The sequence below is a fragment of the Bufo bufo genome, chromosome 3 (assembly GCF_905171765.1).
Source record: "Bufo bufo chromosome 3, aBufBuf1.1, whole genome shotgun sequence".
NCBI lineage: Eukaryota > Metazoa > Chordata > Amphibia > Anura > Bufonidae > Bufo > Bufo bufo.
In genome coordinates, this window is record NC_053391.1 from 109,609,589 (window position 1) to 109,632,838 (window position 23,250).

General features: G+C 43.2%; 1 protein-coding gene across 2 annotated transcripts in view; it reads left to right on the forward strand.

Moving 5' to 3' along the window:
• The window catches only part of SLC13A5 (solute carrier family 13 member 5), a 104,781-nt gene that overhangs the window by 45,513 nt on the left and 36,018 nt on the right, over nucleotides 1–23,250 (forward strand). For both annotated transcript variants that reach the window (XM_040423473.1, XM_040423472.1), the window contains exons 2-5: nucleotides 6,125–6,253; nucleotides 9,277–9,413; nucleotides 10,775–10,986; nucleotides 13,180–13,233. In XM_040423473.1, coding sequence (XP_040279407.1) covers nucleotides 6,125–6,253; nucleotides 9,277–9,413; nucleotides 10,775–10,986; nucleotides 13,180–13,233 — 532 coding nt within the window. The remainder of the gene's footprint in view (nucleotides 1–6,124; nucleotides 6,254–9,276; nucleotides 9,414–10,774; nucleotides 10,987–13,179; nucleotides 13,234–23,250) is intronic.

Sequence of the window (23,250 nt, forward strand, 5' to 3'; positions counted from 1 at the left end):
TTTATAGATTAGACATTTAGACATTCTTTATATTTATAGATTAGTGATCTAAATATCCTATATATTTATACAATCGTGATCTAGACCTTCTATATATTTATACATTACTGATCTAAGCATTTTATATATTTATACATGAGTGATCTAGGCGTTTTTTCTATTCATAAATTAGACATTTAGACATTCTTTATATTTATACATTAGTGATCTAGGCCTCCTACGTATTTTCACCTGTTATCCACATTATGTATAATAGTAAAGGCTGCTACCTGTATTATACATGGACACAATGCGTTGTGAGTTAATCTGAGGAAATACTATTGCACAACACAGGTCCCATTGATGATCTGTCTTATTTAGGTACACCTATTTTATCACTTATCTGCTTATATTTTTAGCTGGGAAACCTGCCACCTGCATTACACAAACAAGGTTTTAACTATAGTATGACTATTATATATTTGACAATGGCGATTTTCTTGCAAAGTTGATATGTCTGGTCTGTATTTTGTTTAAAGGGAGTCTGTCACCAACAAATGACTGTTATACCAGGCACAATTTCTTGTACAGCTAGATTAGCTAAATGCAAGTTAGTGATCCATTGCTTCATTCTGGACAAAAGGTACTTCTAATTAATAAGCAAATTAGCAGTTAAGTACACCGAGGTCGGGTCCTAGCCACTCTGTGCAGCCTTGCTCTTCCTGCCTTCTCTGCCATACACTGCCTCTCCTTGATTGACAGGGTCATGTTCCTGCATAGTCACCTTCCCTGGCCCTATCAATCAATAAAGAGTGTGAGGAACTGGCAGAGGAAGTAGGAGGAGCAAGGGTGGACTGACTGACTTGGTCCTGCTCGAAGTTCACTTGACTGCTCATTCTCATATGGATTAAAAGTACTTTTTCTCCAATATGAAGCTAAGGTTCACTATGTGAAAGCTACATTCAGCTGAGGCATTGTATTTACCAGGCATTCCTCCTGGTTTAACACAGAATTTCCTGGTGACAGATTTCCTTTAACCCCTTAAGGACCGGGCTCATTTTCACCTTAAGGACCAGGCCATTTTTTGCAAATCTGACCAGTGTCACTTTAAGTGCTCATAACTTTAAAACGCTTTGACTTATCCAGGCCATTCTGAGATTGTTTTTTCGTCACATATTGTACTTCATGACACTGGTAAAATGAAGTCAAAAAAATTATTTTTTTTGCACAAAAAAATACCTAATTTACCAAAAATTTGAAAAAAATTAGCAAATTTCAAAGTTTCAGTTTCTCTACTTCTGTAATACATAGTAATACCCCAAAAAATTGTGATGACTTTACATTCCCCATATGTCTACTTCATGTTTGAATTGTTTTGGGAATGATATTTTATTTTTTGGGGATGTTATAAGGCTTAGAAGTTTAGAAGCAAATCTTGAAATTTTTCAGAAATTTACAAAAACTCAATTTTTAGCGACCAGTTCAGGTCTGAAGTCACTTTGCGAGGCTTACATAATAGAAACCACCCAAAAATGACCCCATCTAAGAAACTACACCCCTCAAGGTATTCAAAACTGATTTTGCATACATTGTTAACCCTTTAGGTGTTGCACAAGAGTTATTGGCAAATGGGGAGGAAATTTGAGAATTTCATATTTTTGTCAAATTTTTCATTTTAACCCATTTTTTCCACTAACAAACCAAGGGTTAACAGCCAAACAAGACTGTATCTTTATTGCCCTGACTCTGCCGTTTACAGAAACACCCAATATGTGGCCGTAAACTACTGTACGGCCACACAGCGGGGCGTAGAGTGAAAGGTGCACCATATGGTTTTTGGAAGGCTGATTTTTATGGACTGGTTTTTTGACACCATGTCCCATTTGAAGCCCCCTGATGCACCCCAAGAGGAGAAACTCCCTAAAAGTGACCCCATCTAAGAAACTACACCCCTCAAGGTATTCAAAACTGATTTTACATACGTCGTTAACCCTTTAGGTGTTGCACAAGAGTTATTGGCAAATGGGGATGAAATTTGAGAATTTCATTTTTTTGCCTAATTTTCAATTTTAACCCATTTTTTCCACTAACAAAGCAAGGGTTAACAGCCAAACAAGATTGTATCTTTATTGCCCTGACTCTGCCGTTTACAGAAACACCCCATATGTGGCCGTAAACTACTGTACGGGCACACAGTAGGGCGTAGAGTGAAAGGTGCGCGGTTTGGTTTTTGGAAGCCAGATTTTGCTGGACTGGTTTTTTGACACCATGTCCCATTTGAAGCCCCCCTGATGCACCCCTAGAGTAGAAACTCCATAAAAGTGACCCCATCTAAGAAACTACACCCCTCAAGCTATTCAAAACTGATTTTACAAACTTTGTTAACCCTTTAGGTGTTGCACAAGATTTAATGGAAAATAGAGACACAATTTCAAAATTTCACATTTTTGGCAGATTTTCCATTTTAATATTTTTTTTCCAGTTACAAAGCAAGGGTTAACAGCCAAACAAAACTCAATATTTATGGCCCTAATTCTGTAGTTTACAGAAACACCCCATATGTGGTCGTAAACCGCTGTACGGGCACACGGCAGGGCGCAGAAGGAAAGGAATTCCATACGGTTTTTGGAAGGCAGGTTTTGCTGGACTGTTTTTTTTGACACCATGTCCCATTTGAAGCCCCCCTGATGCACCCCTAGAGTAGAAACTCCAAAAAAGTGACCCCATTTTAGAAACTACGGGATAGGGTGGCAGTTTTGTTGGTACTAGTTTAGGGTACATATGATTTTTGGTTGCTCTATATTACACTTTTTGTGCAGCAAGGTAACAAGAAATAGCTTTTTTGGCACGTTTTTTTTTTTTGTTATTTACAACATTCATCTGACAGGTTAGATTATGTGGTATTTTTATAGAGCAGGTTGTCGCGGACGCGGCGATACCTAATATGTATACATTTTTTTTTATTTATGTAAGTTTTATACAATAACTTCATTTTTAAAACCAAAAAAATGTTTTAGTGTCTCCATATTCTAAGAGCCATAGTTTTTTCAGTTTTTGGGCGATTATCTTGAGTAGGGTCTCATTTTTTGCGGGATGAGATGACGGTTTGATTGGCACTATTTTGGGGTGCATATGATTTTTTGATCGCTTGCTATTACACTTTTTGTGACGTAAGATGGCAAAAAATGGCTTTTTTTACACTGTTTTTATTTTTATTTTTTTACGGTGGTCATCTGAGGGGTTAGGTCATGTGATATTTTTATAGAGCCGGTCGATACGGACACGGCGATACCTAATATGTATACTTTTTTTTTATTTATGTAAGTTTTACAGAATGAGTTCATTTTTGAAAAAAAAAAAATCATGTTTTAGTGTCTCCATAGTCTAAGAGCCATAGTTTTTTCAGCTTTGGGCGATTATCTTGAGTAGGGTCTCATTTTTTGCGGGATGAGATGACGGTTTGATTGGTACTATTTTGGCGTACATGCGACTTTTTTGATCACTTTTATTACTTTTTTTGGGAAGTAAGGTGGGCAAAATTTCAATTTTCTCATAGTTTTTATTTTTTTATTTTATGGCGTTCACCGTGCGGGGAAAGTAACATGACCATTTTATAGATCAGGTCGTTACGGACGCGGCGATACCTAATATGTGTAGTTTATTTTATTTTTTTAATTTTTATTCAGTGATAAATGTTTTTTTTTTATCTTAACTTTTTTCACTTTTTTTTACATTTTTGTGACCCAGACCCACTTGGTTCTTGAAGATCCAGTGGGTCTGGTGTCTGTATAATACAGTACAGAACAATATATATTGTTCTGTACTGTATTTTACTTACACTGAACAGATCTGTGCTTTTAGCATAGATCTGTTCAGCACCATGGACAGCAGGACGCCTGAGCAGGCGTCCTGTTGCCATGGGAACCCTCCCCGTCTGCTCAGAACTTCGCAGACGGGGAAGGGTAAGGACGGGGCTGAGGGGGGCTCTCTGGGGGCTCTCTCCCTCTCCATCGGGGGGCTGCAAAGCCACAGCAGCCCCCCGATGGAGAGGGAGGGAGCTCCCTGACCGATGACAGTTAACTTTTTCCATACAGCGGTCCGTACGGACCGCGGTATGGAAAGGGTTAAACGGCTGACATCTTCACAGATGTCAGCCGTTTATACCAGGGTGCCAGCAATGTGCTGGCACCCTGGTATACCCACTAGAAGCCAACGATCGTTCATGGGGAGGCGGGCGGGGGATCGCGATCCCGCCTGCCGCACCGCCCGCCTCCCGCAACGCCCCCACCGCCTCCTAATGATTTTAGCCACTCTAAAGTTTCTGATCCCCGCGGTCAGGGACCGCGGCGATCAGAAACTGCAAAAAGCGCAGCAAACCGCAGGTCTGAATTGACCTGCGGTTTGCTGCGATCGCCGATACGGGGGGGTCAAATGACCCCCCCCTGCATTGTTACGGGATGCCGGCTGAATGATTTCAGCCGAAATCCCGTTCCAATTAACCCCTGGGGCGCCGGAATACAGATTTTAAGTCAGGACGTACCGGTACGTCCTGGGTCCTTAAGGACTCGGGAAATAGGGCGTACCGGTACGTCCTAGGTCCTTAAGGGGTTAATGTTATGCTAATGGACCAGTCTAATGTAGGCACCATAGGTGGTCAGGAGGAAGTGTCCTAAAGAACGGAACATGCTGAAATAGAAATAAGCCAGCTCTGCATTCCTTATATGTTGCAGATTTTCAATAAGTCTTTGATTATTACTAGGGTTGAGCGAATGTAAGTATTCAAAGTGGACTTCGAGGAAAAATTAGATTCACAACAAAGTCGAATTTGCTCGCACTTCGTGGTAACAATTGATTTTTCTAAAATGGTGGCTGAAAGTTAAAAAATTTCTGCTCACCCCATCCACTTGATCGCGGAGAGGCCGTCCGCTCCCATCTTGATTGAAGAAAACCGGCCAAAGGACCTACGGCGAGTGTGATGACATCACCACGTGATCACGCTGGGAGCGCAGGGTCCTTTGGCAGGTTTCCTTTAGTCAAGACAGGAGAGGACGGCCTCTCCGCAATCAGGTGAGTGGATGAGGTGAGTATAATTTTTTAAACCCCTAATTAACCCCTGAGCAGCTCAATGTTAGTCACAGATGCTGAGATCAGCATTGAAAGCGACATCTGAGGGGTTAAATGACGGGAGGGCGGTGCGATCGCCATTCCTCGTCAATGCGCCCGCTCCATGCAATGGAAAGCAATTCGTCATGAAGTAATTCGTAACTAATCAAATTTCTTGTCAAAATTCAGCAAAGCTGCCAAATGCATGCTTAAAGATCAGAAGTGCCCGATGAATGAGCGTTTGCTTGTTCATTGGGCAAACGCCGGCAGTATTACACTGTAAGATGATCGCTAACGAGCATTCATGCGAACACTAGTTAGTGATTATCGGCCGAAATATCCGCCAGTGTAATACAGGCCTTAAGTATACAGAGATAGCTGTCAGCCTCTGATAAGGCCGAATGCCCTGAGCGGTCCGTGGTATCCCGGCCTGGCATCCTGCTGACAGCAGGAGCGCACGGCGTCATTGGTTGCTATGACGCCGTGCACTTCATGCCGCCGCTGCACTACAGTAATACACTTGTATAGATCATACCAGTGTATTACTGTAGTGCAGCGGCGGCATGAAGCGCACGGCGTCATAGCAACCAATGACGCCGCGCGCTCCTGCTGTCAGCAGGATGCCAGGCCGGGATACCACGGACCGCTCACGTCTGTGTTCCACGGCCGTGTGCATTCAGCCTAACACTTCCCCGTAAACAATTAAATCACAAAGAAGAGAGATTTAAATGTATAAATTGCAAGTTTTACTGAATCTTTTTCCATAAAACTATATATCAATCTGCTCAGCTCCTCCTGCTCTATAACATGCTGCCTACAGATTGCACAGCCTTTTGTGGTGACAGGTCCTCTTTAATGGCTGATCACCTTTTCACCTGTCTGTACCTGTTGGGTTGTGTTCCTTCGAACAACCATTACTGCCTTATCCTTCATTTTATAATCCAACCACTAAAATGTTTAATTAGCTACCAGGTATATGTATATATATAACATGGTTTAAAAGGCTGGGATAATTATTTTCCTTTTATTTGCCCCCATCCAGGAAGCCAGTTGTGCCTACTCAATAATACTCATGGCTGTGTACTGGTGTACTGAGGTCATACCCCTTTCGGTCACTGCTCTGCTGCCGGTCCTGTTGTTCCCAATGTTTGGCATTCTGGAGTCAAAGCAGGTAAACAGTTCTCCGTCAGCTGCCTTTTATGCCTGTGCTTTTAGGCTAGGGCTACATGGCGACATACTGCGACACGACAGTAGCAAAAGATCCATCCAAGTCGACCATTGACAATCATTATAAAAAATGTTTTGAGACTTTGGTGTGACACATGTTGCAATGTAGCTGTACCCTTACTGATTTCCTTGCTTTTTGCAAATTTGGGGTCTGACAATTTTTACTGCAAATAATTTTCAAAATGTAGTTGCATTTCCGTTCACGGATTCAAGGCAGGGGCATTGCTAGGGTCTTCATCCATCAAGAAGAGACCACCCTAGTCTCTGTCACCACTTGTCACTATTTTGTTTTTCCTTACAAAGACCTTTATCTTGGAAAAAAAGAAAGAAAATGTATATAATCTGTATTACTGTATCTGTAACAATCAGAACTCTAAGGCTTCTTTCACATGGGCGTCATGTTTTTGGCCCGGATAAAATGCGGGTGCATTGCGGGAAAATGCGCGATGTTTCCGCGCGAGTGCAAAACATTGTAATGCGTTTTGCACACGCGTGAGAAAAATCGGCTTGTTTGGTACCCAGACCCGAACCCGGACTTCTTCACAGAAGTTCGGGTTTGGGTTAGGTGTTGTGTAGATTTTATTATTTTCCCTTATAACATGGTTATAAGGGAAAATAATAGCATTCTTAATACAGAATGCTTAGTAAAATAGGGCTGGAGGGGTTAAAAAAAAAATAAAAATTTTTAACTCACCTTAATCCACTTGTTCGCGCAGCCCGGCTTCTCTTCTCTCTTCTTCTTTGAGGAATAGGACCTTTGATGACGTCACTGCGCTCATCACATGGTCCATCACATGATCCATCACCATGGTGATGGATCATGTGATGACCTCAGTGACGTCAACACAGGTCCTTTTCCTGCACAGCAAAGATGAAGACAGAAGAGAAGCCAGGCTGCGCAAACAAGTGGATTAAGGTGAGTTAAATTATTTTTTATTTTATTTTAACCCCTCCAGCCCTTTTTTACTTTCATTCTGTATTAAGAATGCTATTATTTTCCCTTATAACCATATTATAAGGGAAAATAATAATGATCGGGTCTCCATCCCGATCGTCTCCTAGCAACCGTGCGTGAAAATCGCACCGCATCCGCACTTGCTTGCGGATGCTTGCGATTTTCACGCAGTCCCATTCAGTTCTATAGGGCCTGCGTTGCGTGGAAAACGCAGAATATAGAGCATGCTGCGATTTTCACACAACGCACAAGTGATGCGTGAAAATCACCGGTCGTGTGCACAGCCCCATAGAAATGAATGGGTCCGGATTCAGTGCGGGTGCAATGTGTTCACCTACCGCATTGCACCCACCCGGAAATCTCGCCCGTGTGAAAGGGGCCTAAAGTTATCATGTTATTTATTCTGCTCAGCGAATGTCATAAAAAACCCTAAATAAATTGTACCAGAATTGCAATTATTTGTTAGTTTGTTGTGCCTCCTCTGGAAAAAAAAACTGAATAAAAAAAAGTGATCAAAAGGTTGTATATAATGCAAAATAGTTCCAATGAAAGCTTATCCCAAAAAAGAAAGCCCTCACACAGCTCTGTCAATAGAAAAAAAGTTATGGGACTTGGAATGTGGTGACAGATTTAAATATTTTTTTTATAAATGTGAAAGTAGTTCAACTTAAATAAAAACTATATCACTACAATCATATTGCCCCATAGAATTATGTTATCTATAACAAAAGCTAGAAAAAGGAAACACAAAAAACTATGACAGAATTTTTTCTTTTTTTTTTCTTTCATTCACTCCCTTCTGCCCCTAAAAAGTGGTGAGACTAGAAAAAATATTATGATCCCTAAAGATATGCTGCCAAAGCATATACAGTACTCCAGCATGTGGTGAGATTTATGCTAGCGACTGTAACAGTGAAAACACTCCAATAACAGTACTAGCGACACATCACCCATAATGTTGACCCTCAAGATGTGTCAAACTTAGTGCCACAAAAATAGTACTAGTCACAGAGTCCCCAGAACTGTACCAGCCATAGTGAACCTAGAACACTGATTGTCCCAAAGTCTGTTGAGCAGTACTTGCAGCAGAGGCCTCATAACTTGTCCGGAAAAAATGTAAACCATCCATAGAGACCATGATGCTATTCATGTTATCCCTGTGGATGTTTAGCATCCATGTTGGTTATGCAGGTCTCCTACATGGGCCAACAGAAGCGTCTGTGCTGAATTCACATAGATCGCCACTCTCTTGGTCAACTATGTTATTTAGACAGACACAGTATTACGGTACAGGCATGGTCTTGGGACATTGTGGATACACAGATACATTGCTGGAGATTCAAAGCAGATGCCTGGGCCTATCGATAAAGTCACAGGGGTGCAGCTATAGGAGATTTAGGGCTAGAGGTTGCACACAGCCCGTGGTACCTGAGAGGGCACAAAGCACCCTCTAAAGGGAACCTGTCACCGTGCAAATGCAATGTAAGCTACAGGCACCATGTTATAGAGCAGGAGGAGTAATTTATTCATTTCAATTCTGCTCATTCAGTGGTTTGAAGTCCAGGAGGCGGTCCTATCGGTGACTGACAGCCTTCACTCTATGACTGTGTATACAGAGATACCTGTCAATCACTGATAGGGCCGCCTCCTGGACTACAAAGCCCAGAAAGAGCAGGAATTTATATGAATAAAATACAGATTTTCCCACAAATCTATATATCAATCTGCTCAGCTCCTCCTGCTCTGTAACATGGTGCCAGCAACTCAGACACCATGTTCAATGTGACAGGTTCCTTTTAAACATAAAAAGACACCCAGCGGCCACTGTTAAAGATTACAGATTTTGCACTGGGTTCCAGGAGCTTGAAGTAACACTTACCATTGAGTAAGACCACCCACTGGACTCCTAAGCACAAAAAGAGCAGAGATGTAAATCAATAACTCTACAATCAGTTCTATGCTTCTATTTGTCCATAATACAATGTGACAGCTACCAATGTTATTTTTCCTAGGTTTGCATACAGTACCTGACGGACACTAACATGTTGTTTGTTGGAGGCCTAATCGTAGCAGTGGCTGTGGAGCACTGGAACCTGCATAAGAGAATTGCATTGAAGGTTCTTCTCATTGTTGGAGTTAGACCTCCCTTGTAAGACCCTTCCTAAGTTCTTCTTCTACCTGAATGTTACTAATCTATTTATGCAAAACACAAATGAACATTTTCATACAGTTAAACCTTATTTGTGCTGTCATATTCTGGCTCTAGGAGCTTTTTTCTGTTCTGAGGACCCTTCACAAGGTTATCTCATAGAATTTAATTACTAATAACAATTGCGCATATACAGGCGAAACTCGAAAAATTAGAATATCGTGCGAAAGTCCATTTATTTCAGTAATGCTAATGAAAAGGAATTGCATTAATGCAGCTTAAAATTAGAGTTTTGTGAAAAGGTTCAATGATCTAGGCTCAAGGAGTCACACTCTAGTCAGCTAATTAACCCATACCCCCTGAGCAAAAGGTACCTCAAAATTGTGACTTTGGGGTTTCATAAGCTATAAGCCATAATCATCCAAATTATACCAAATAAAGGCTTGAAATATCTCGCTTTGCATGTAATGAGTCTATCTCATATGTTTCACCTTTTAAGTTGCATTACTGAAATAAATGAACTTTGCACAATATTCTATTTTTTCGAGTTTCACCTGTATATTGTATTTAGATGTGATTTTTGTAAGTGTTTTTTGGGGTGGCATTTTCATAATTATACATTTTTTTTATATTTTTTTGTCATGCATTTTATACAGAAGCCTATGGGAAAAAGCATGAAAACACACTTAAAGGGACACTGGCATCAGAAAGGGTCATTTATTTTAAACTGAATACTCATAGAAAACTATTTTATATAAGAATTTTTGGCTGTTTATTTTTTTCATTTCAGCAGTAGTATGCCATTGAAAATCTATTACAAAATATTGTCCTTCTGATAAGACAATGGATTACCTAAATAGGTAATCCATTGTCCATTTACTGCTGCTGTGAGGAGAATATGTTATTTGAAAGGTAATCCTCATGTTAATAGTAGGTGTAGAATTGGGGTAACAGTATAACAGCTCTAAGGTCTAGCTATATTAGCTCCTAGAACAACATTCTAGGATTAGTGTAATGTGTGACACTGCAATTAAGTCCCAGGAGGTACCTAATACTTGTCCATGATGCCCATAAAAGTAATTCTTTGACAGATTTATTAGTAACTTTGAGACCATCATCAGAATTGTGATTTCACCTTAGGGTGAGATTGTGTGCACCATGTAATTCAGAATAAGTTCATAATTAGTAAAATATTTCCATATTATCCAGCATTACATATACCCAGAATATTACAGGTGGATAAAACCTGCAAATTGTTGTCCAAAGATGAACTAACACTGTAATGCAGTGGTTCACATACAGCAGGACCACCGCAGGGGTGTGTTCATTACTAACAATGATCTCCTCCGAATTCTCCTTAGATTAATGTTGGGGTTCATGGGAGTCACCGCCTTTCTGTCTATGTGGATTAGCAATACAGCAACCACAGCCATGATGGTCCCTATTGTTCAAGCAGTTTTAAGTCAGCTTAATAATACCAAGCAGGACCCTTCCATTTTGGATCCAGACGGACAAACAAATTCAGAAATGCAACTAGATGAGAAGAATACCATCCCCATGACCAATGTGCAAGGTAAGTGCAGGAACTATTCTGATCTTAATCTGCTCAGTCACTTTGGACAATCACTTTCGACTAAGCTTCTCTATTCACGACCTGCTGCATCTCTAGAAGAGCTAAATCCAGCAGCAAATTGTCCAAAATAACCATAAACTATATATAACTATATAATATATATATACTAGATATAACAATATATGTGCAACACAAAGTCTCAGAAATCAACTCCTCTTTTGACATGCCTATAAGAATGGGTTTACAATGGGTTAAAGGGGTATTCCCATCTCAGAGATTGATGTCATATCGCTAGGATATGCCATCAATATCAGATAGATGCCAGTCCCACCTCTGAGACCCGCTCCTATCTCCAGAACGGTCCCCCTGAAGTGAAGGACAGCACACCACGCATACGCAGCCCCCCTTCTTTCTTCACTATGAGAGTTCTGAAAATTGTCGAGCACCAGAACAGAAATTTCCGGCAGTCCCATAGCGATAAATGTGCTAGTGTGCTCTCCATTCACCATCATGGGGCTTCCAAAAATAGCCAAGCGCATGCGTTCAGCTATTTGCAGAACTCCCATAGCAGTGAATGGAAAGCACGCCTCGAATGCACGGTGTGCTCTCCTTCATGTCTGGGCCCTGAGATAGAAGTGAGACCCGCGCCTATCTGAAATTGATGGCATATCCTTCCTAGCCATCAATGTTTGAGATGGATGAACCCCATGAAGGCTCCCCATTGGGCTTTCCGTGGGGGGTATATGTTTGAATACTTGAAAATGGTATTCAAACATATATCCTGTCAGGTAAATTAACTTCAATGGGCGAAACAGAGTTAGGCTACTTTCACACTAGCGTTCGGGTGTCCGCTCGTGCGCTCCGTTTGAAGGGGCTCACGAGCGGTCCCGAACGCATCCGTCTGGCCCCAATGCATTCTGAGTGGAGGCGGATCCGCTCAGAATGCATCCGCCTGCCAGCGTTCAGCCTCCGCTCCGCTCAGCAGGTGGACACCTGAACGCTGCTTGCAGCGTTCGGGTGTCCGCCTGGCCATGCGGAGGCGAGCGGATCCGTCCAGACTTACAATGTAAGTCAATGGGGACGGATCCGCTTGAAGATGACACCATATGGCTCAATCTTCAAGCGGATCCGTTCCCCATTGACTTTCAATGTAAAGTCTGAACGGATCCGCTCAGACAACTTTCACACAAAATTTTCTAAGTTTTAATGCAGACACATCCGTTCTGAACGTATGCGAACGTCTGCATTATCGGAGCGGATCCGTCTGATGAAACATCAGACGGATCCGCTCCGAACGCTAGTGTGAAAGTAGCCTAAGGCTACTTTCACACATGTGTTAGGTGCGGATCCGTCTGGTATCTGCACAGACGGATCCGCACCTATAATGCAAACGCTTAGATCCGTTCAGAACGGATCGCATTACCATGAACAAAAAAAAAAAAAATTGAGCCATACTGTGTCAACTTCAAACGGATCCGTCCCCATTGACTTACATTGTAAGTCTGGACGGATCCGTTTTCCTTCGCACGGCCAGGCGGACACCCGAACGCTGCAAGCTGCGTTCAGGTGTCCGCCTGCTGAGCGGAGCGGAGGACAAACGGTGCCAGACTGAGGCATTCTGAGCGGATCCGCGTCCACTCAGAATGCATTAGGGCTGAATGGATCCGTTTGCCTCCGCACGGCCAGGCGGACACCCGAACGCTGCAAGCTGCGTTCAGGTGTCCGCCTGCTGAGCGGAGGACAAACGGTGCCAGACTGAGGCATTCTGAGCGGATCCGCATCCACTCAGAATGCATTAGGGCTGGACGGATCCGTTCGGGGCCGCTTGTGAGCCCCTTCAAACGGAACTCACAAGCGGAGCTCCGAACGCTAGTGTGAAAGTAGCCTAAAGAATTCATCTCTGAACTCACTTTGACCTGCTTTTTGCTTGTTTTCTGGATTTTTTGTCATACAGAAAAGTGTGGTAGGCTGTGCTACTATGGAAATGAATAGATAGCAGGTCAAACCGAGACCAAAGATGAATTATTTGAACTCCTTTTCAAGCAGTGGAGTGAATTTACCTGTCGTGGTATACATAGGAATACTGTTTTTCAGAGGTGCTATAAAGCAGTGTGAACCTGACCTAGGATGGATGGAAGACAACTACACATATGGTTAGTGTTCGTTATTAACCTGATATTGTCATCGTTTCAGGCCAATCTGATTTTAAGGATAAAAAGAATATCATCCCCTTGACTGATGTGCATGGTAAGTACAGGAATTATTCTGACCTTATTCTGCACATTAATACCAGTGTTATACTGCATTCTGAAACTGGCCCATCCCTGAAATACTGTACATGGATATTACCTCTCTGGATATTCTCATCGCTAATACAATCACAATACATATTATGAAACACTTTATTTGCTGAGACGCCTATTGAGAGTGGTCATACCTGTTCATTGCTTCATATAGTCTCCAGTAATAGGAGGATTACTGCCAACCTCCATCAAAGACCAGGAAGTGCCAGGGGCAGTTACCACACACAATAGTCTCTTTCTGTCACAGTGAATCTATTAGAGTACTTTCACACTAGCGTTTTTGTTTTGAGTTCCGTCACAAGGGCTCAATACCGGAAAAAAACTGATCAGTTTTATCCTAATGCATTCTGAATGGAGAGCATTCCGTTCAGGATGCATCAGTTCAGTCTCTCTTACGTTTTTTGGACGGAGAAAATACTGCAGCATGCTGCAGTTCTCTCCGGCAAAAAATACTGAACACTTGCCGGACTGCCGGATCCGGCATTAATTTCCATTGAAATGCATTAATGTCGGATCCGGCCCCAAGTGTTCTGGCAAAATGGATCCGGTTTTGTGGTCTGCGCATGCGCAGACCTTTAAAAATTAGAAAAAAATAAATACCAGATCCGTTTTTCTGGATGACAACTGAATAGACGGATCCAGTATTGCAATACATTTGTGAGACGGATCCGCATCAGGAACTGCCTGCCGGAATCCTCTGCCATAAGTGTGAAAGTACCCTTACTGTTGATAGATTTCCTTTAAATTTGTTGTGCCATGTTTATAAGTTTAGACCTTTCACCGCTCCTGACATGCCTGTTTTAATAGCTTCATGCATTCCCCATGTAATAACAATTCTGGACCATCTATTCTTATGGCTCTATGTTGTGCCATTCCTGTATTATTTCAACTAGAATTTATAATTTATTTGCTATTAGTCTTCAGTAAGGGTACAGAGGGGAGGTAACCAGTTGGGGGGTGTACCTGCACAGACTCACTCTATCCAATCAGTGCTGCCATCGTCAGACTGTGCAGGTACACCCCCCCAACTGGTTACCACCCCTCTGTACCCTTACTGCAGACTGCTAGCCATTATTCATAATTTCTAGTAGAGATTATAAAGGAATGGCACAATGTAGAGACATAAGAATAGATGTTCCAGAATTGTTAGTACGTGGGAAATGCGTGAAGCTATTAAAACAGACATGTCAGGAGTAGTGATGACTTAGCATGCTCGGCCGAGTACCGCATGTGCTCGAGCTCCATGCTCGAGCCTCCTTCCCGCGCGTTTCTTGGCTGCTACGCAGCCAATAAACATGCAGGTGAGTACTGCTCTCAATGTAATGCCAGTAGCCATTTTTTTTCTACAAATACGTTTCAGAGACCCAAAAGTCCTTGTAAGGACTACTGTGTGTGACAGCAGCAAGATATGTTTGTAGCGCAAACTGCGCTAAATTGCTCAGTGTTAGGGAGAGCTGTGCATAGGAAGGGACAGACAGTGTAGGGAGTGTAACAGGAAGATTTTTAAACAAAAAACTTTTCAGAGACCCAAAAGTCCTTTTAAGGACTATTGTGTGTGACAGCAGCAATATATATTTTTGCCGCATCCTGCGCTAAATACCGTGTAATATGCCGCTGCGGACAGTTAAATTATCCGTGCCACATCTCCTGTTTAAAGTGTGTGCATCCCTAAAATATCAGTGACATCCAGTGCACTTTTTCCGTAGACGGTGTCCGCTGTGGACAGTTAAATTATCCGTGCCACATCTCCTGTTTAAAGTGTGCGCATCCCTAAAATATCAGTGACATCCAGTGCACTTTTTCCATAGACCGTGTCCACTGCGGACAGTTAAGTTATCCGCGCCACATCTCCTGTTTAAAGTGTGTGAATCCCTAAAATATCAGTGACATCCAGTGCACTTTTTCCGTAGACACTGCGAAGAGTGACATTACCTGTGGTACCTGTCCTGTACCGATCACAAATACCTTTGTAAAAAAAATTTGCACATACACTTCCAAATCCTACGCTACTGTACGATATATCACATTTAAAATGAAGAAGGAGAGCAGTAAGGGACGGGGAAGTGGCAGTGATGCTGATGGTGCAAGCAGATGCCGTGGCCCTGCGTGCGGAGAAACTGTGCCTGCTGCTAGAGCACGAGAAAAACAATCATCTACGATACCTAGCTTCATGTCCCAGTTTGCAGGGCGGCGCAGGACACCACTCTTAAAGTCAGACCAGTGCGACCGGGTGGTCGGGTGGATTGCAGCAGATAATGCTTCCAGTCAGTTAACCACCACCCTGTCTTCCACCAAGTCCACACTCAGTAGCCAGAAGTCTGGTCAACACAATCCTCACCCTGATCCTCCTTCCTCACTCCATGTACAGTCTGGCCAAACAAGTGATCCCACACTCAGATATTCCGAGGAGCTATTTTCATCGCCATTACTTGATTTGGCCCTCTCGCCAAGCACGCTTGAAGAGGGACATGAGATCTTGTGCCCTGATAACCAACCTTTTGAGCATCCACAGTCACAAGAACATGACGGTGGGGAACAGCAATAAGTGTTTAATGAGGTGGATGATGATAAAACACAGTTGCCAATGAGTCAACCGAAATTACTGTCTCAAGAGGTTGATGAAGAGGATAAGACACAGTTGTCAATCACTGAGGTTGTGGTTAGGTCAACAAATCAGGAGGATAATCAGAGTGAGGAAGTGGAAGAGGAGGTGGTAGACAATGAGGTCACTGACCCAACCTGGGAAGGTGGAAAGCCGAGCAAGGACAGCAGTACAGAGGGGGAGGGATCTGCAGCACCACAACAGGCTGGAAGAGTCAGTGGGGTGCCAAAAGGGAGAAGGCAGGCCACACCAAACAGGCCCGCAACTGATCCACGGAGCACCCCCTTGCGTAACTCTTCCTTGCCAAGGGTTAAATGTTCCGCAGTATGGTGCTTTTTTGTGGAAAGTGCAGATGACAAAAGAATAGTAGTTTGTAACCTGTGCCATACGAAAATGAGCCGGGGAGTGAACACTAGCCACCCCTTCCACCACCAGCATGATCCGCCACATGGCATCCAAGCACAATAATAAGTGAGACGAACGCCTGGGATCACAATCTGTGTCTGCGGGTCACACCACTGCCTCCTCTTCCCGTTTGTTATGTGCTGGCCAATCGCCTGTTGAAGGCGCAGGCCCGGATGCCTCCCGCCCTGCACCTGGACCTTCGCAAGCACCATCAGCGACCATATCCACTTCCGTGTCCCAGTGCAGCGTCCAAATGTCCTTACCCCAGGCCTTTGAAGGCAAGCGAAAATACCCAGCCACCCACCCACAGGCCATAGCACTAAATGCTTTCCAAATTACTGGCCCTAGAAATGTTGCCATTTAGGCTTGTGGACACTGAGGCCTTCCGCAGCCTGATGTCGGCCGCCGTCCCACGTTACGCAGTCCCCAGCCACCACTATTTTTCAAGGTGTGCCATGCCCGCCTTACACCAACATGTGTCCCGTAGCATCACACGTGCCCTGACCAATGCAGTTACTGGGAAGGTCCACTTAACCACGGACACATGGACAAGTGCATTCGGCCAGGAACGCTACATTTCCCTGACAGCACACTGGGTGAATGTTGTGGAGGCCGGGAGCAGGTCATACCCTGGGATGGCACAGGTGCTACCGACGCCAAGGATTGCGGTCCCTACATTGATCAGGGTTTCCGCCAGCACCTACGTTAGTGGTGCCAAACCCCACTTCTTCTCCTCCGCCTCCTACTCCACTTCCACCTCCGATTTATCCGCGTGCAGCACCAGTCAGTCATCAGTCAGTAGTTGGAAGCAGTGTAGCACTGCAGTGGGGAAGCGGCAACAGGCCGTGCTTAAGCTGATATGCTTAGGGGACAAACAGCACACCGCCGCAGAGCTGTGGCAAGGGATAAGAGACCAGACTGAGCTGTGGCTCTCGCCACTCAACCTACAACCAGGCATGGTTGTGTCTCATAATGGCTGTAACTTGGTGGCGGCTTTGGAGCTCGGCCAGCTCAGACACATCCCATGCCTAGCCCACGTGTTCAACCTTGTGGTTCGGCGGTTTCTCAAAACCTACCCCAATTTTTCTGAGCTACTGGTGAAGGTGCGCCGCATGTGTGCACATTTCCGCAAGTCATCGACAGCTTCAGCTGGTCTGTCAACGTTGCAGCAGCACTTGAAATTGTCAGCTCACCGGCTGTTGTGTGACGTGAGCATGCGCTGGAACTCCCCGTTCCACATGTTGGCCAGGTTTGTGAGCAGCAGAGGGCAGTAGTGGAATACCAGCTGCAACATGGTCGTCGTCTTTCCAGTCAGCTTCCGCTATTCACAAGCGAGGAGTGGGCATGGATGTCTGACCTCTGTGAGGTTTTAAGAAACTTTGAGGAATCAACACAGATGGTGAGCGGCAATAACGCTATTATCAGCGTAACCATTCCACTTCTGTGTCTACTCAAACGCTCGCTGCTCACAATTAGGGACGACAATTTGTATGTGGAAGAGGTGGAAATGGGGGAAAACATTACACAGGGTGATAGCCAGACCACCCTCAGTTCGTCTTCTCAACGCAAATTGGACGATGAAGAGGAGGAGGAGCAGGAGAAGGTTGCCTCCGCTACAGGGGGTAGTACCCATGGAAGTTTAATTCTAACTGTTCTGCGTGGGTGGGCAGAAGAGGAGGAAGAGGATGAGGAGATTGAGAGTCATCCTCCTGATGACGACACCGAAGTCTTGCCTGTTGGTAATCTGGCACACATGGCTGACTTCATGTTAGGCTTCCTTTCTCACGACCCGCGCGTTATACGCATTTTAGACAACACGGATTACTGGTTGTTCACCCTTCTCGACCCCCGCTACAAAGAGAACTTCTCATCTCTCATTCCTCTGGTGGAGAGGACGAGCACAAAACAGTGCAATACCAGAAGGTCCTTGTTGAAAAATTCCTCCAAAAATTCTCATCTGACAACACTGGCGGCAGAGTCCGTACTTCCTTGGGCAACCGAGGAGGGGAGACAAGGGGAACACACAGCAGTTCCAACCGAGGCAGGACAACACTCTCCAAAGCCTGGGACAGTTTCATGACACCCCAACAGCACCCTTACCCTGATTAATGGCCTAGTGTCACAAGGAAGGAAAAATTTTGGAAGATGGTGAAGGAGTACATAGCAGATAGTGTCAGCGTCCTCAATGATCCCTCAGTGCCTTACAACTACTGGGTGTCCAAGCTGTACACGTGGCACGAACTGGCTCTCTACGCCTTGGAGGTGCTGGCCTGCCCTACCGCCAGCGTTTTGTCTGAGCGGGTATTTAGTGCTGCTGGTGGCATTATAACAGATAAGCGTATCCGCTTGTCAACAGAAAATGCTGACAGGTTGACTCTTATAAAAATTAACAAGGCCTGGATTGACCATGACTTCTCGACTCCACCAGAGGAAAGCTGATGAACATAAAGGCACTTGAAAAGTGTTGTTTATAATGTACTGAATACACTGTATTCCCGTGCACCCCTTCCACTACAAACAAGGGTATATGATTGAATCTTCCTTTTCTCATCCTCCTTCTCTTCTTCCATCATATCAACACATGCTTATTCATCGCATATAATGCCCTCGCATATATTCCCTTCGCATATAATGTTTTACAGGGTCAGCTCAACAGAGGGCCATCACCTACAATGTTTTACAGGGTCAGCTCACCAGCAGGCCCTAGCATATAATTTTTTAGAGTGTCAGCTCACCATCAGGCCCTCGCATATAATGTTTTAGATGGTCAGCTCAGCAGCAGACCCTCACCCCTAATGTATTAGATGGTCAGATCAGCAGCAGGCCCTCGACCCTAATGTTTTAGAGGGTCAGCTCAGCAGCAGACCCTAACCCCTAATTTTTTAGATGGTCAGATCAGCAGCATGCCCTCGCCCCTAATGTTTTAGAGGGTCACCAGCAGGCCCTTGCTCCTAATGTTTTTGAGGGTCACCAGCAGGCCACCAATCATAATTTTTCAAGGGTGTGTATGATGTACTCCTTTATGTGTAATGAAGGGTGTATTGTAGTGCCGGTTCCTTGTAATTTTTGGCAGCCCTTTCACTTAGTGCATAGGCTTTATGAGTGTAAGAGTCCCACTACCTGAACAATTGTACCACGATGTGAATGAGGCCCTCCTTTATGTGATATACAGGTTGTATGGGAGTGCCTCTTCCTTGTAATTTTTGGCAGCACTTTCACTTTATATACAAGTAAATATACAGTAGAATGTTTCCTAACAATTTTTCCTCTAAAATCGATTTTATCTTCAGTTTTGTGCGTATTATTGTCAGTCTGTAAAAGTAGCGTACTACTTGGACAACATCATTCCCAGCAGCGACCTGGGAGTCCAAGATGCATCCAGACATCCTCCCCATGCTGTTCCCGAACCATTTCAGTAGTGTTTCCATCAATTTCTGACTTTTTCCTGTGAACCAGACCATCCCCTCTTCAGAGCAGGTGGTGCCTGGTTTAATGCTCTGGTTCTCCCATTGACTTCCATTATACTCGAGTGCTCGGTAGAGCACCCGAGCATTCCGATGTGTTCGGCCCGAGCACTATGGTGCTCTATCAACACTAATCAGGAGTGGATTGGTGAAAGGTCCTTTTTTTTTTTCTCAAAGTTTTTATTTTCCAAATAATTATTGCGTTAACAAGTAAACAATGTAACACGGTACAAGGTATATAATCAGGCATAAACGATCTAAGTTAAGATACATCACAGGGCAAATATGGTAAAACACCTGGGCTAATGACAATGTAGAATTCTACATTAAGCATTTACATAACATGTAAAACTGGAAATCAAATCCTCATCAGTACCAGCCATAAAGATGGAGAGGAGAGGACCACCAAGAGAACCACCAAGAGACAGATGAACTACCAATTGGCTTTATACAGTAGAAATAATGGTGAGGAGAGAAGCTGATTTGGATGAAATATGCCCTTAGAAAATGATTCTGGAGGAGTGAGCTCTAGACAGAAAGATTAGCTGGAGGAAGCAGGAAATCTGTAGGCTGACCACAAACGCCACTGTTTCAAGAATTGTATGTGGGTTCGAGCCTCCCAAGCGGACATTTCTTCAAAGCAATATAGCTGATCTATCATCTAAGTTTCTATTGATGGTAGGGAGGTTTGCAACCAGAATTTATGAATAGTTAGCTGGGCCGCTATAAGCAGCTGTTTGAAGATGTAAGTGGGAGGAGTTAGTTCCTCCTCGTCAAAGTAGGTAAGTAAAGCTTTACTGGGTATGGATGTGTGGCAAATTTGATTGCTGATACGAAAGATGTCTCTCCACCATTTGTTTATTAAGGGACATTCCCACCAGTAGTGAAAAAACATTCCTTTGTCTCTGTGGCACCTCCAACATTGGTCCGAAGCCACCTCAGAAAAGAAGCAAGACTTGTCTGGTGTAATGTACCACCTTGTTAGGAGTTTGTAACTATTCTCTTGAATCTGCACGCACCAAGATGACTTATGAGTAGACAGCAAATAGTGGCCAATAGGGTAGAGAAAGGCGGTCATAGGGTAAGTATGTTCAGCAAATCAAATTTCTACTAAAATAAATGATTTGCTCACCTATTGCGGTTGCATCAAGTGGGCGCAACCGCAATGAAGGCCAAGTAAAGAAAAATAACAGTTGGTGCAGCCTAGACTCGTCCGATTGCCTTGGGCAGGTGCCACCCTGCCACTCGGGTAACGGTAGGAAGGAAGAGACGCTGAACTTTATGTTGAGCGTATGGACCATAGAGGGCGCACTAACACAACCGGTCGTAGGCAATGTTTCAGTTTCAGCAATTTTCAGTTTATTCGAAAGACAACGCGTTTCGGGGTACTAGAGACCCCTTTATTAAGTCTAAAATGAGGGTTGATAAAAAGACACATATGTAAAATAAACACAAGATGTGTGCTTATCTATAAAAATATGTAACAAATATATAGCGATAGGTATAAAGATATAAATATATATAAAATATATATATATATATAAAATAATATATATATATATATATATGTGTAGAATAATGAATATCATATATACAGTTGCAAGAAAAAGTATGTGAACCCTTTGGAATGATATGGATTTCTGCACAAATTGGTCATAAAATGTGATCTGATCTTCATCTAAGTCACAACAATAGACAATCACAGTCTGCTTAAATTAATAACACACAGAGAATTAAATGTTACCATGTTTTTATTGAACACACCATGTAGACATTCACAGTGCAGGTGGAAAAAGTATGTGAACCCCTAGACTAATGACATCTCCAAGAGCTAATTGGAGTGAGGTGTCAGCCAACTGGAGTCCAATCAATGAGATGAGATTGGAGGTGTTGGTTACAGCTGCCCTGCCCTATAAAAAACACATACCAGTTCTGGGTTTGCTTTTCACAAGAAGCATTGCCTGATGTGAATGATGTCTCGCACAAAAGAGCTCTCAGAAGACCTACGATTAAGAATTGTTGACTTGCATAAAGCTGGAAAGGGTTATAAAAGTATCTCCAAAAGCCTTGCTGTTCATCAGACCACGGTAAGACAAATTGTCTATAAATGGAGAAAGTTCAGCACTGCTGCTACTTTCCCTAGGAGTGGCCGTCCTGTAAAGATGATTGCAAGAACACAGCGCAGACTGCTCAATGAGGTGAAGAAGAATCCTAGAGTGTCAGCTAAAGACTTACAAAAGTCTCTGGCATATGCTAACATCCCTGTTAGCGAATCTACGATACCTAAGACACTAAACAAGAATGGATTTCATGGGAGGATACCACAGAGGAAGCCACTGCTGTGCAAAAAAACATTGCTGCACGTTTACAGTTTGCACAAGAGCACCTGGATGTTCCACAGCAATACTGGCAAAATATTCTGTGGACAGATGAAACCAAAGTTGAGTTGTTTGGAAGAAACACACAACACTTGTGTGGAGAAAAAGAGGCTCAGCACACCAACATCAAAATTTCATCACAACGGTGAAGTATGGTGGTGGGGGCATCATGGTTTGGGGCTGCTTTGCTGTGTCAGGGCCTGGACGGAATGCCATCATCGAAGAAAAAATGAATTCCCAAGTTTATCAAGACATTTTGCAGGAGAACTTAAGGCCATCTGTCCATCAACTGAAGCTCAACAGAAGATGGGTGTTGCAACAGGACAACGACCCAAAGCATAGAAGTAAATCAACAACAAAATGGCTTAAACAGAAGAAAATACGCCTTCTGGAGTGGCCCAGTCAGAGTTCTGACTTCATCCCGATTGAGATGCTGTGGCATGACCTCAAGAAAGCGATTCACACCAGACATCCCAAGAATATTGCTGAACTGAAACAGTTCTGTAAAGAGGAATGGTCAAAAATTACTCCTGTCCGTTGTGCACATCTGATCTGCAACTACAGGAAACTTTTGGTTGAAGTTATTGATGCCAAAGGAGGTTCAATCAGTTATTAAATCCAAGGGTTCACATACTTTTTCCACCTGCACTGTGAATGTTTACATGGTGTGTTCAATAAAAACATGGTAACATTTAATTCTTTGTGTGTTATTAGTTTAAGCAGACTGTGATTGTATATTGTTGTAACTTAGATGAAGATCAGATCACATTTTATGACCAATTTGTGCAGAAATCTATATCATTCTAAAGGGTTCACATACTTTTTCTTGCAAGTGTATATAGAAAATTATAACATCCAAAAAAAACTATGGTGTTAAATGGTCATCTGCTAGAATAAAAGCAATTATGATATATACAAAGTGGATGATAAAACTAGAAGTGTCCATACAATATTATATAATATATAATAGTATCTCTACTGTAAGAGCACCACGGTTATAAAGTGACATAAAAGATAATAAAAGTTAAACATATATAGAAATATTGATACCACCAAGGCAAACCACTAAAATAAAAAGAAGGTCAGCATTCTCCACGTGCAACCAAGAACCA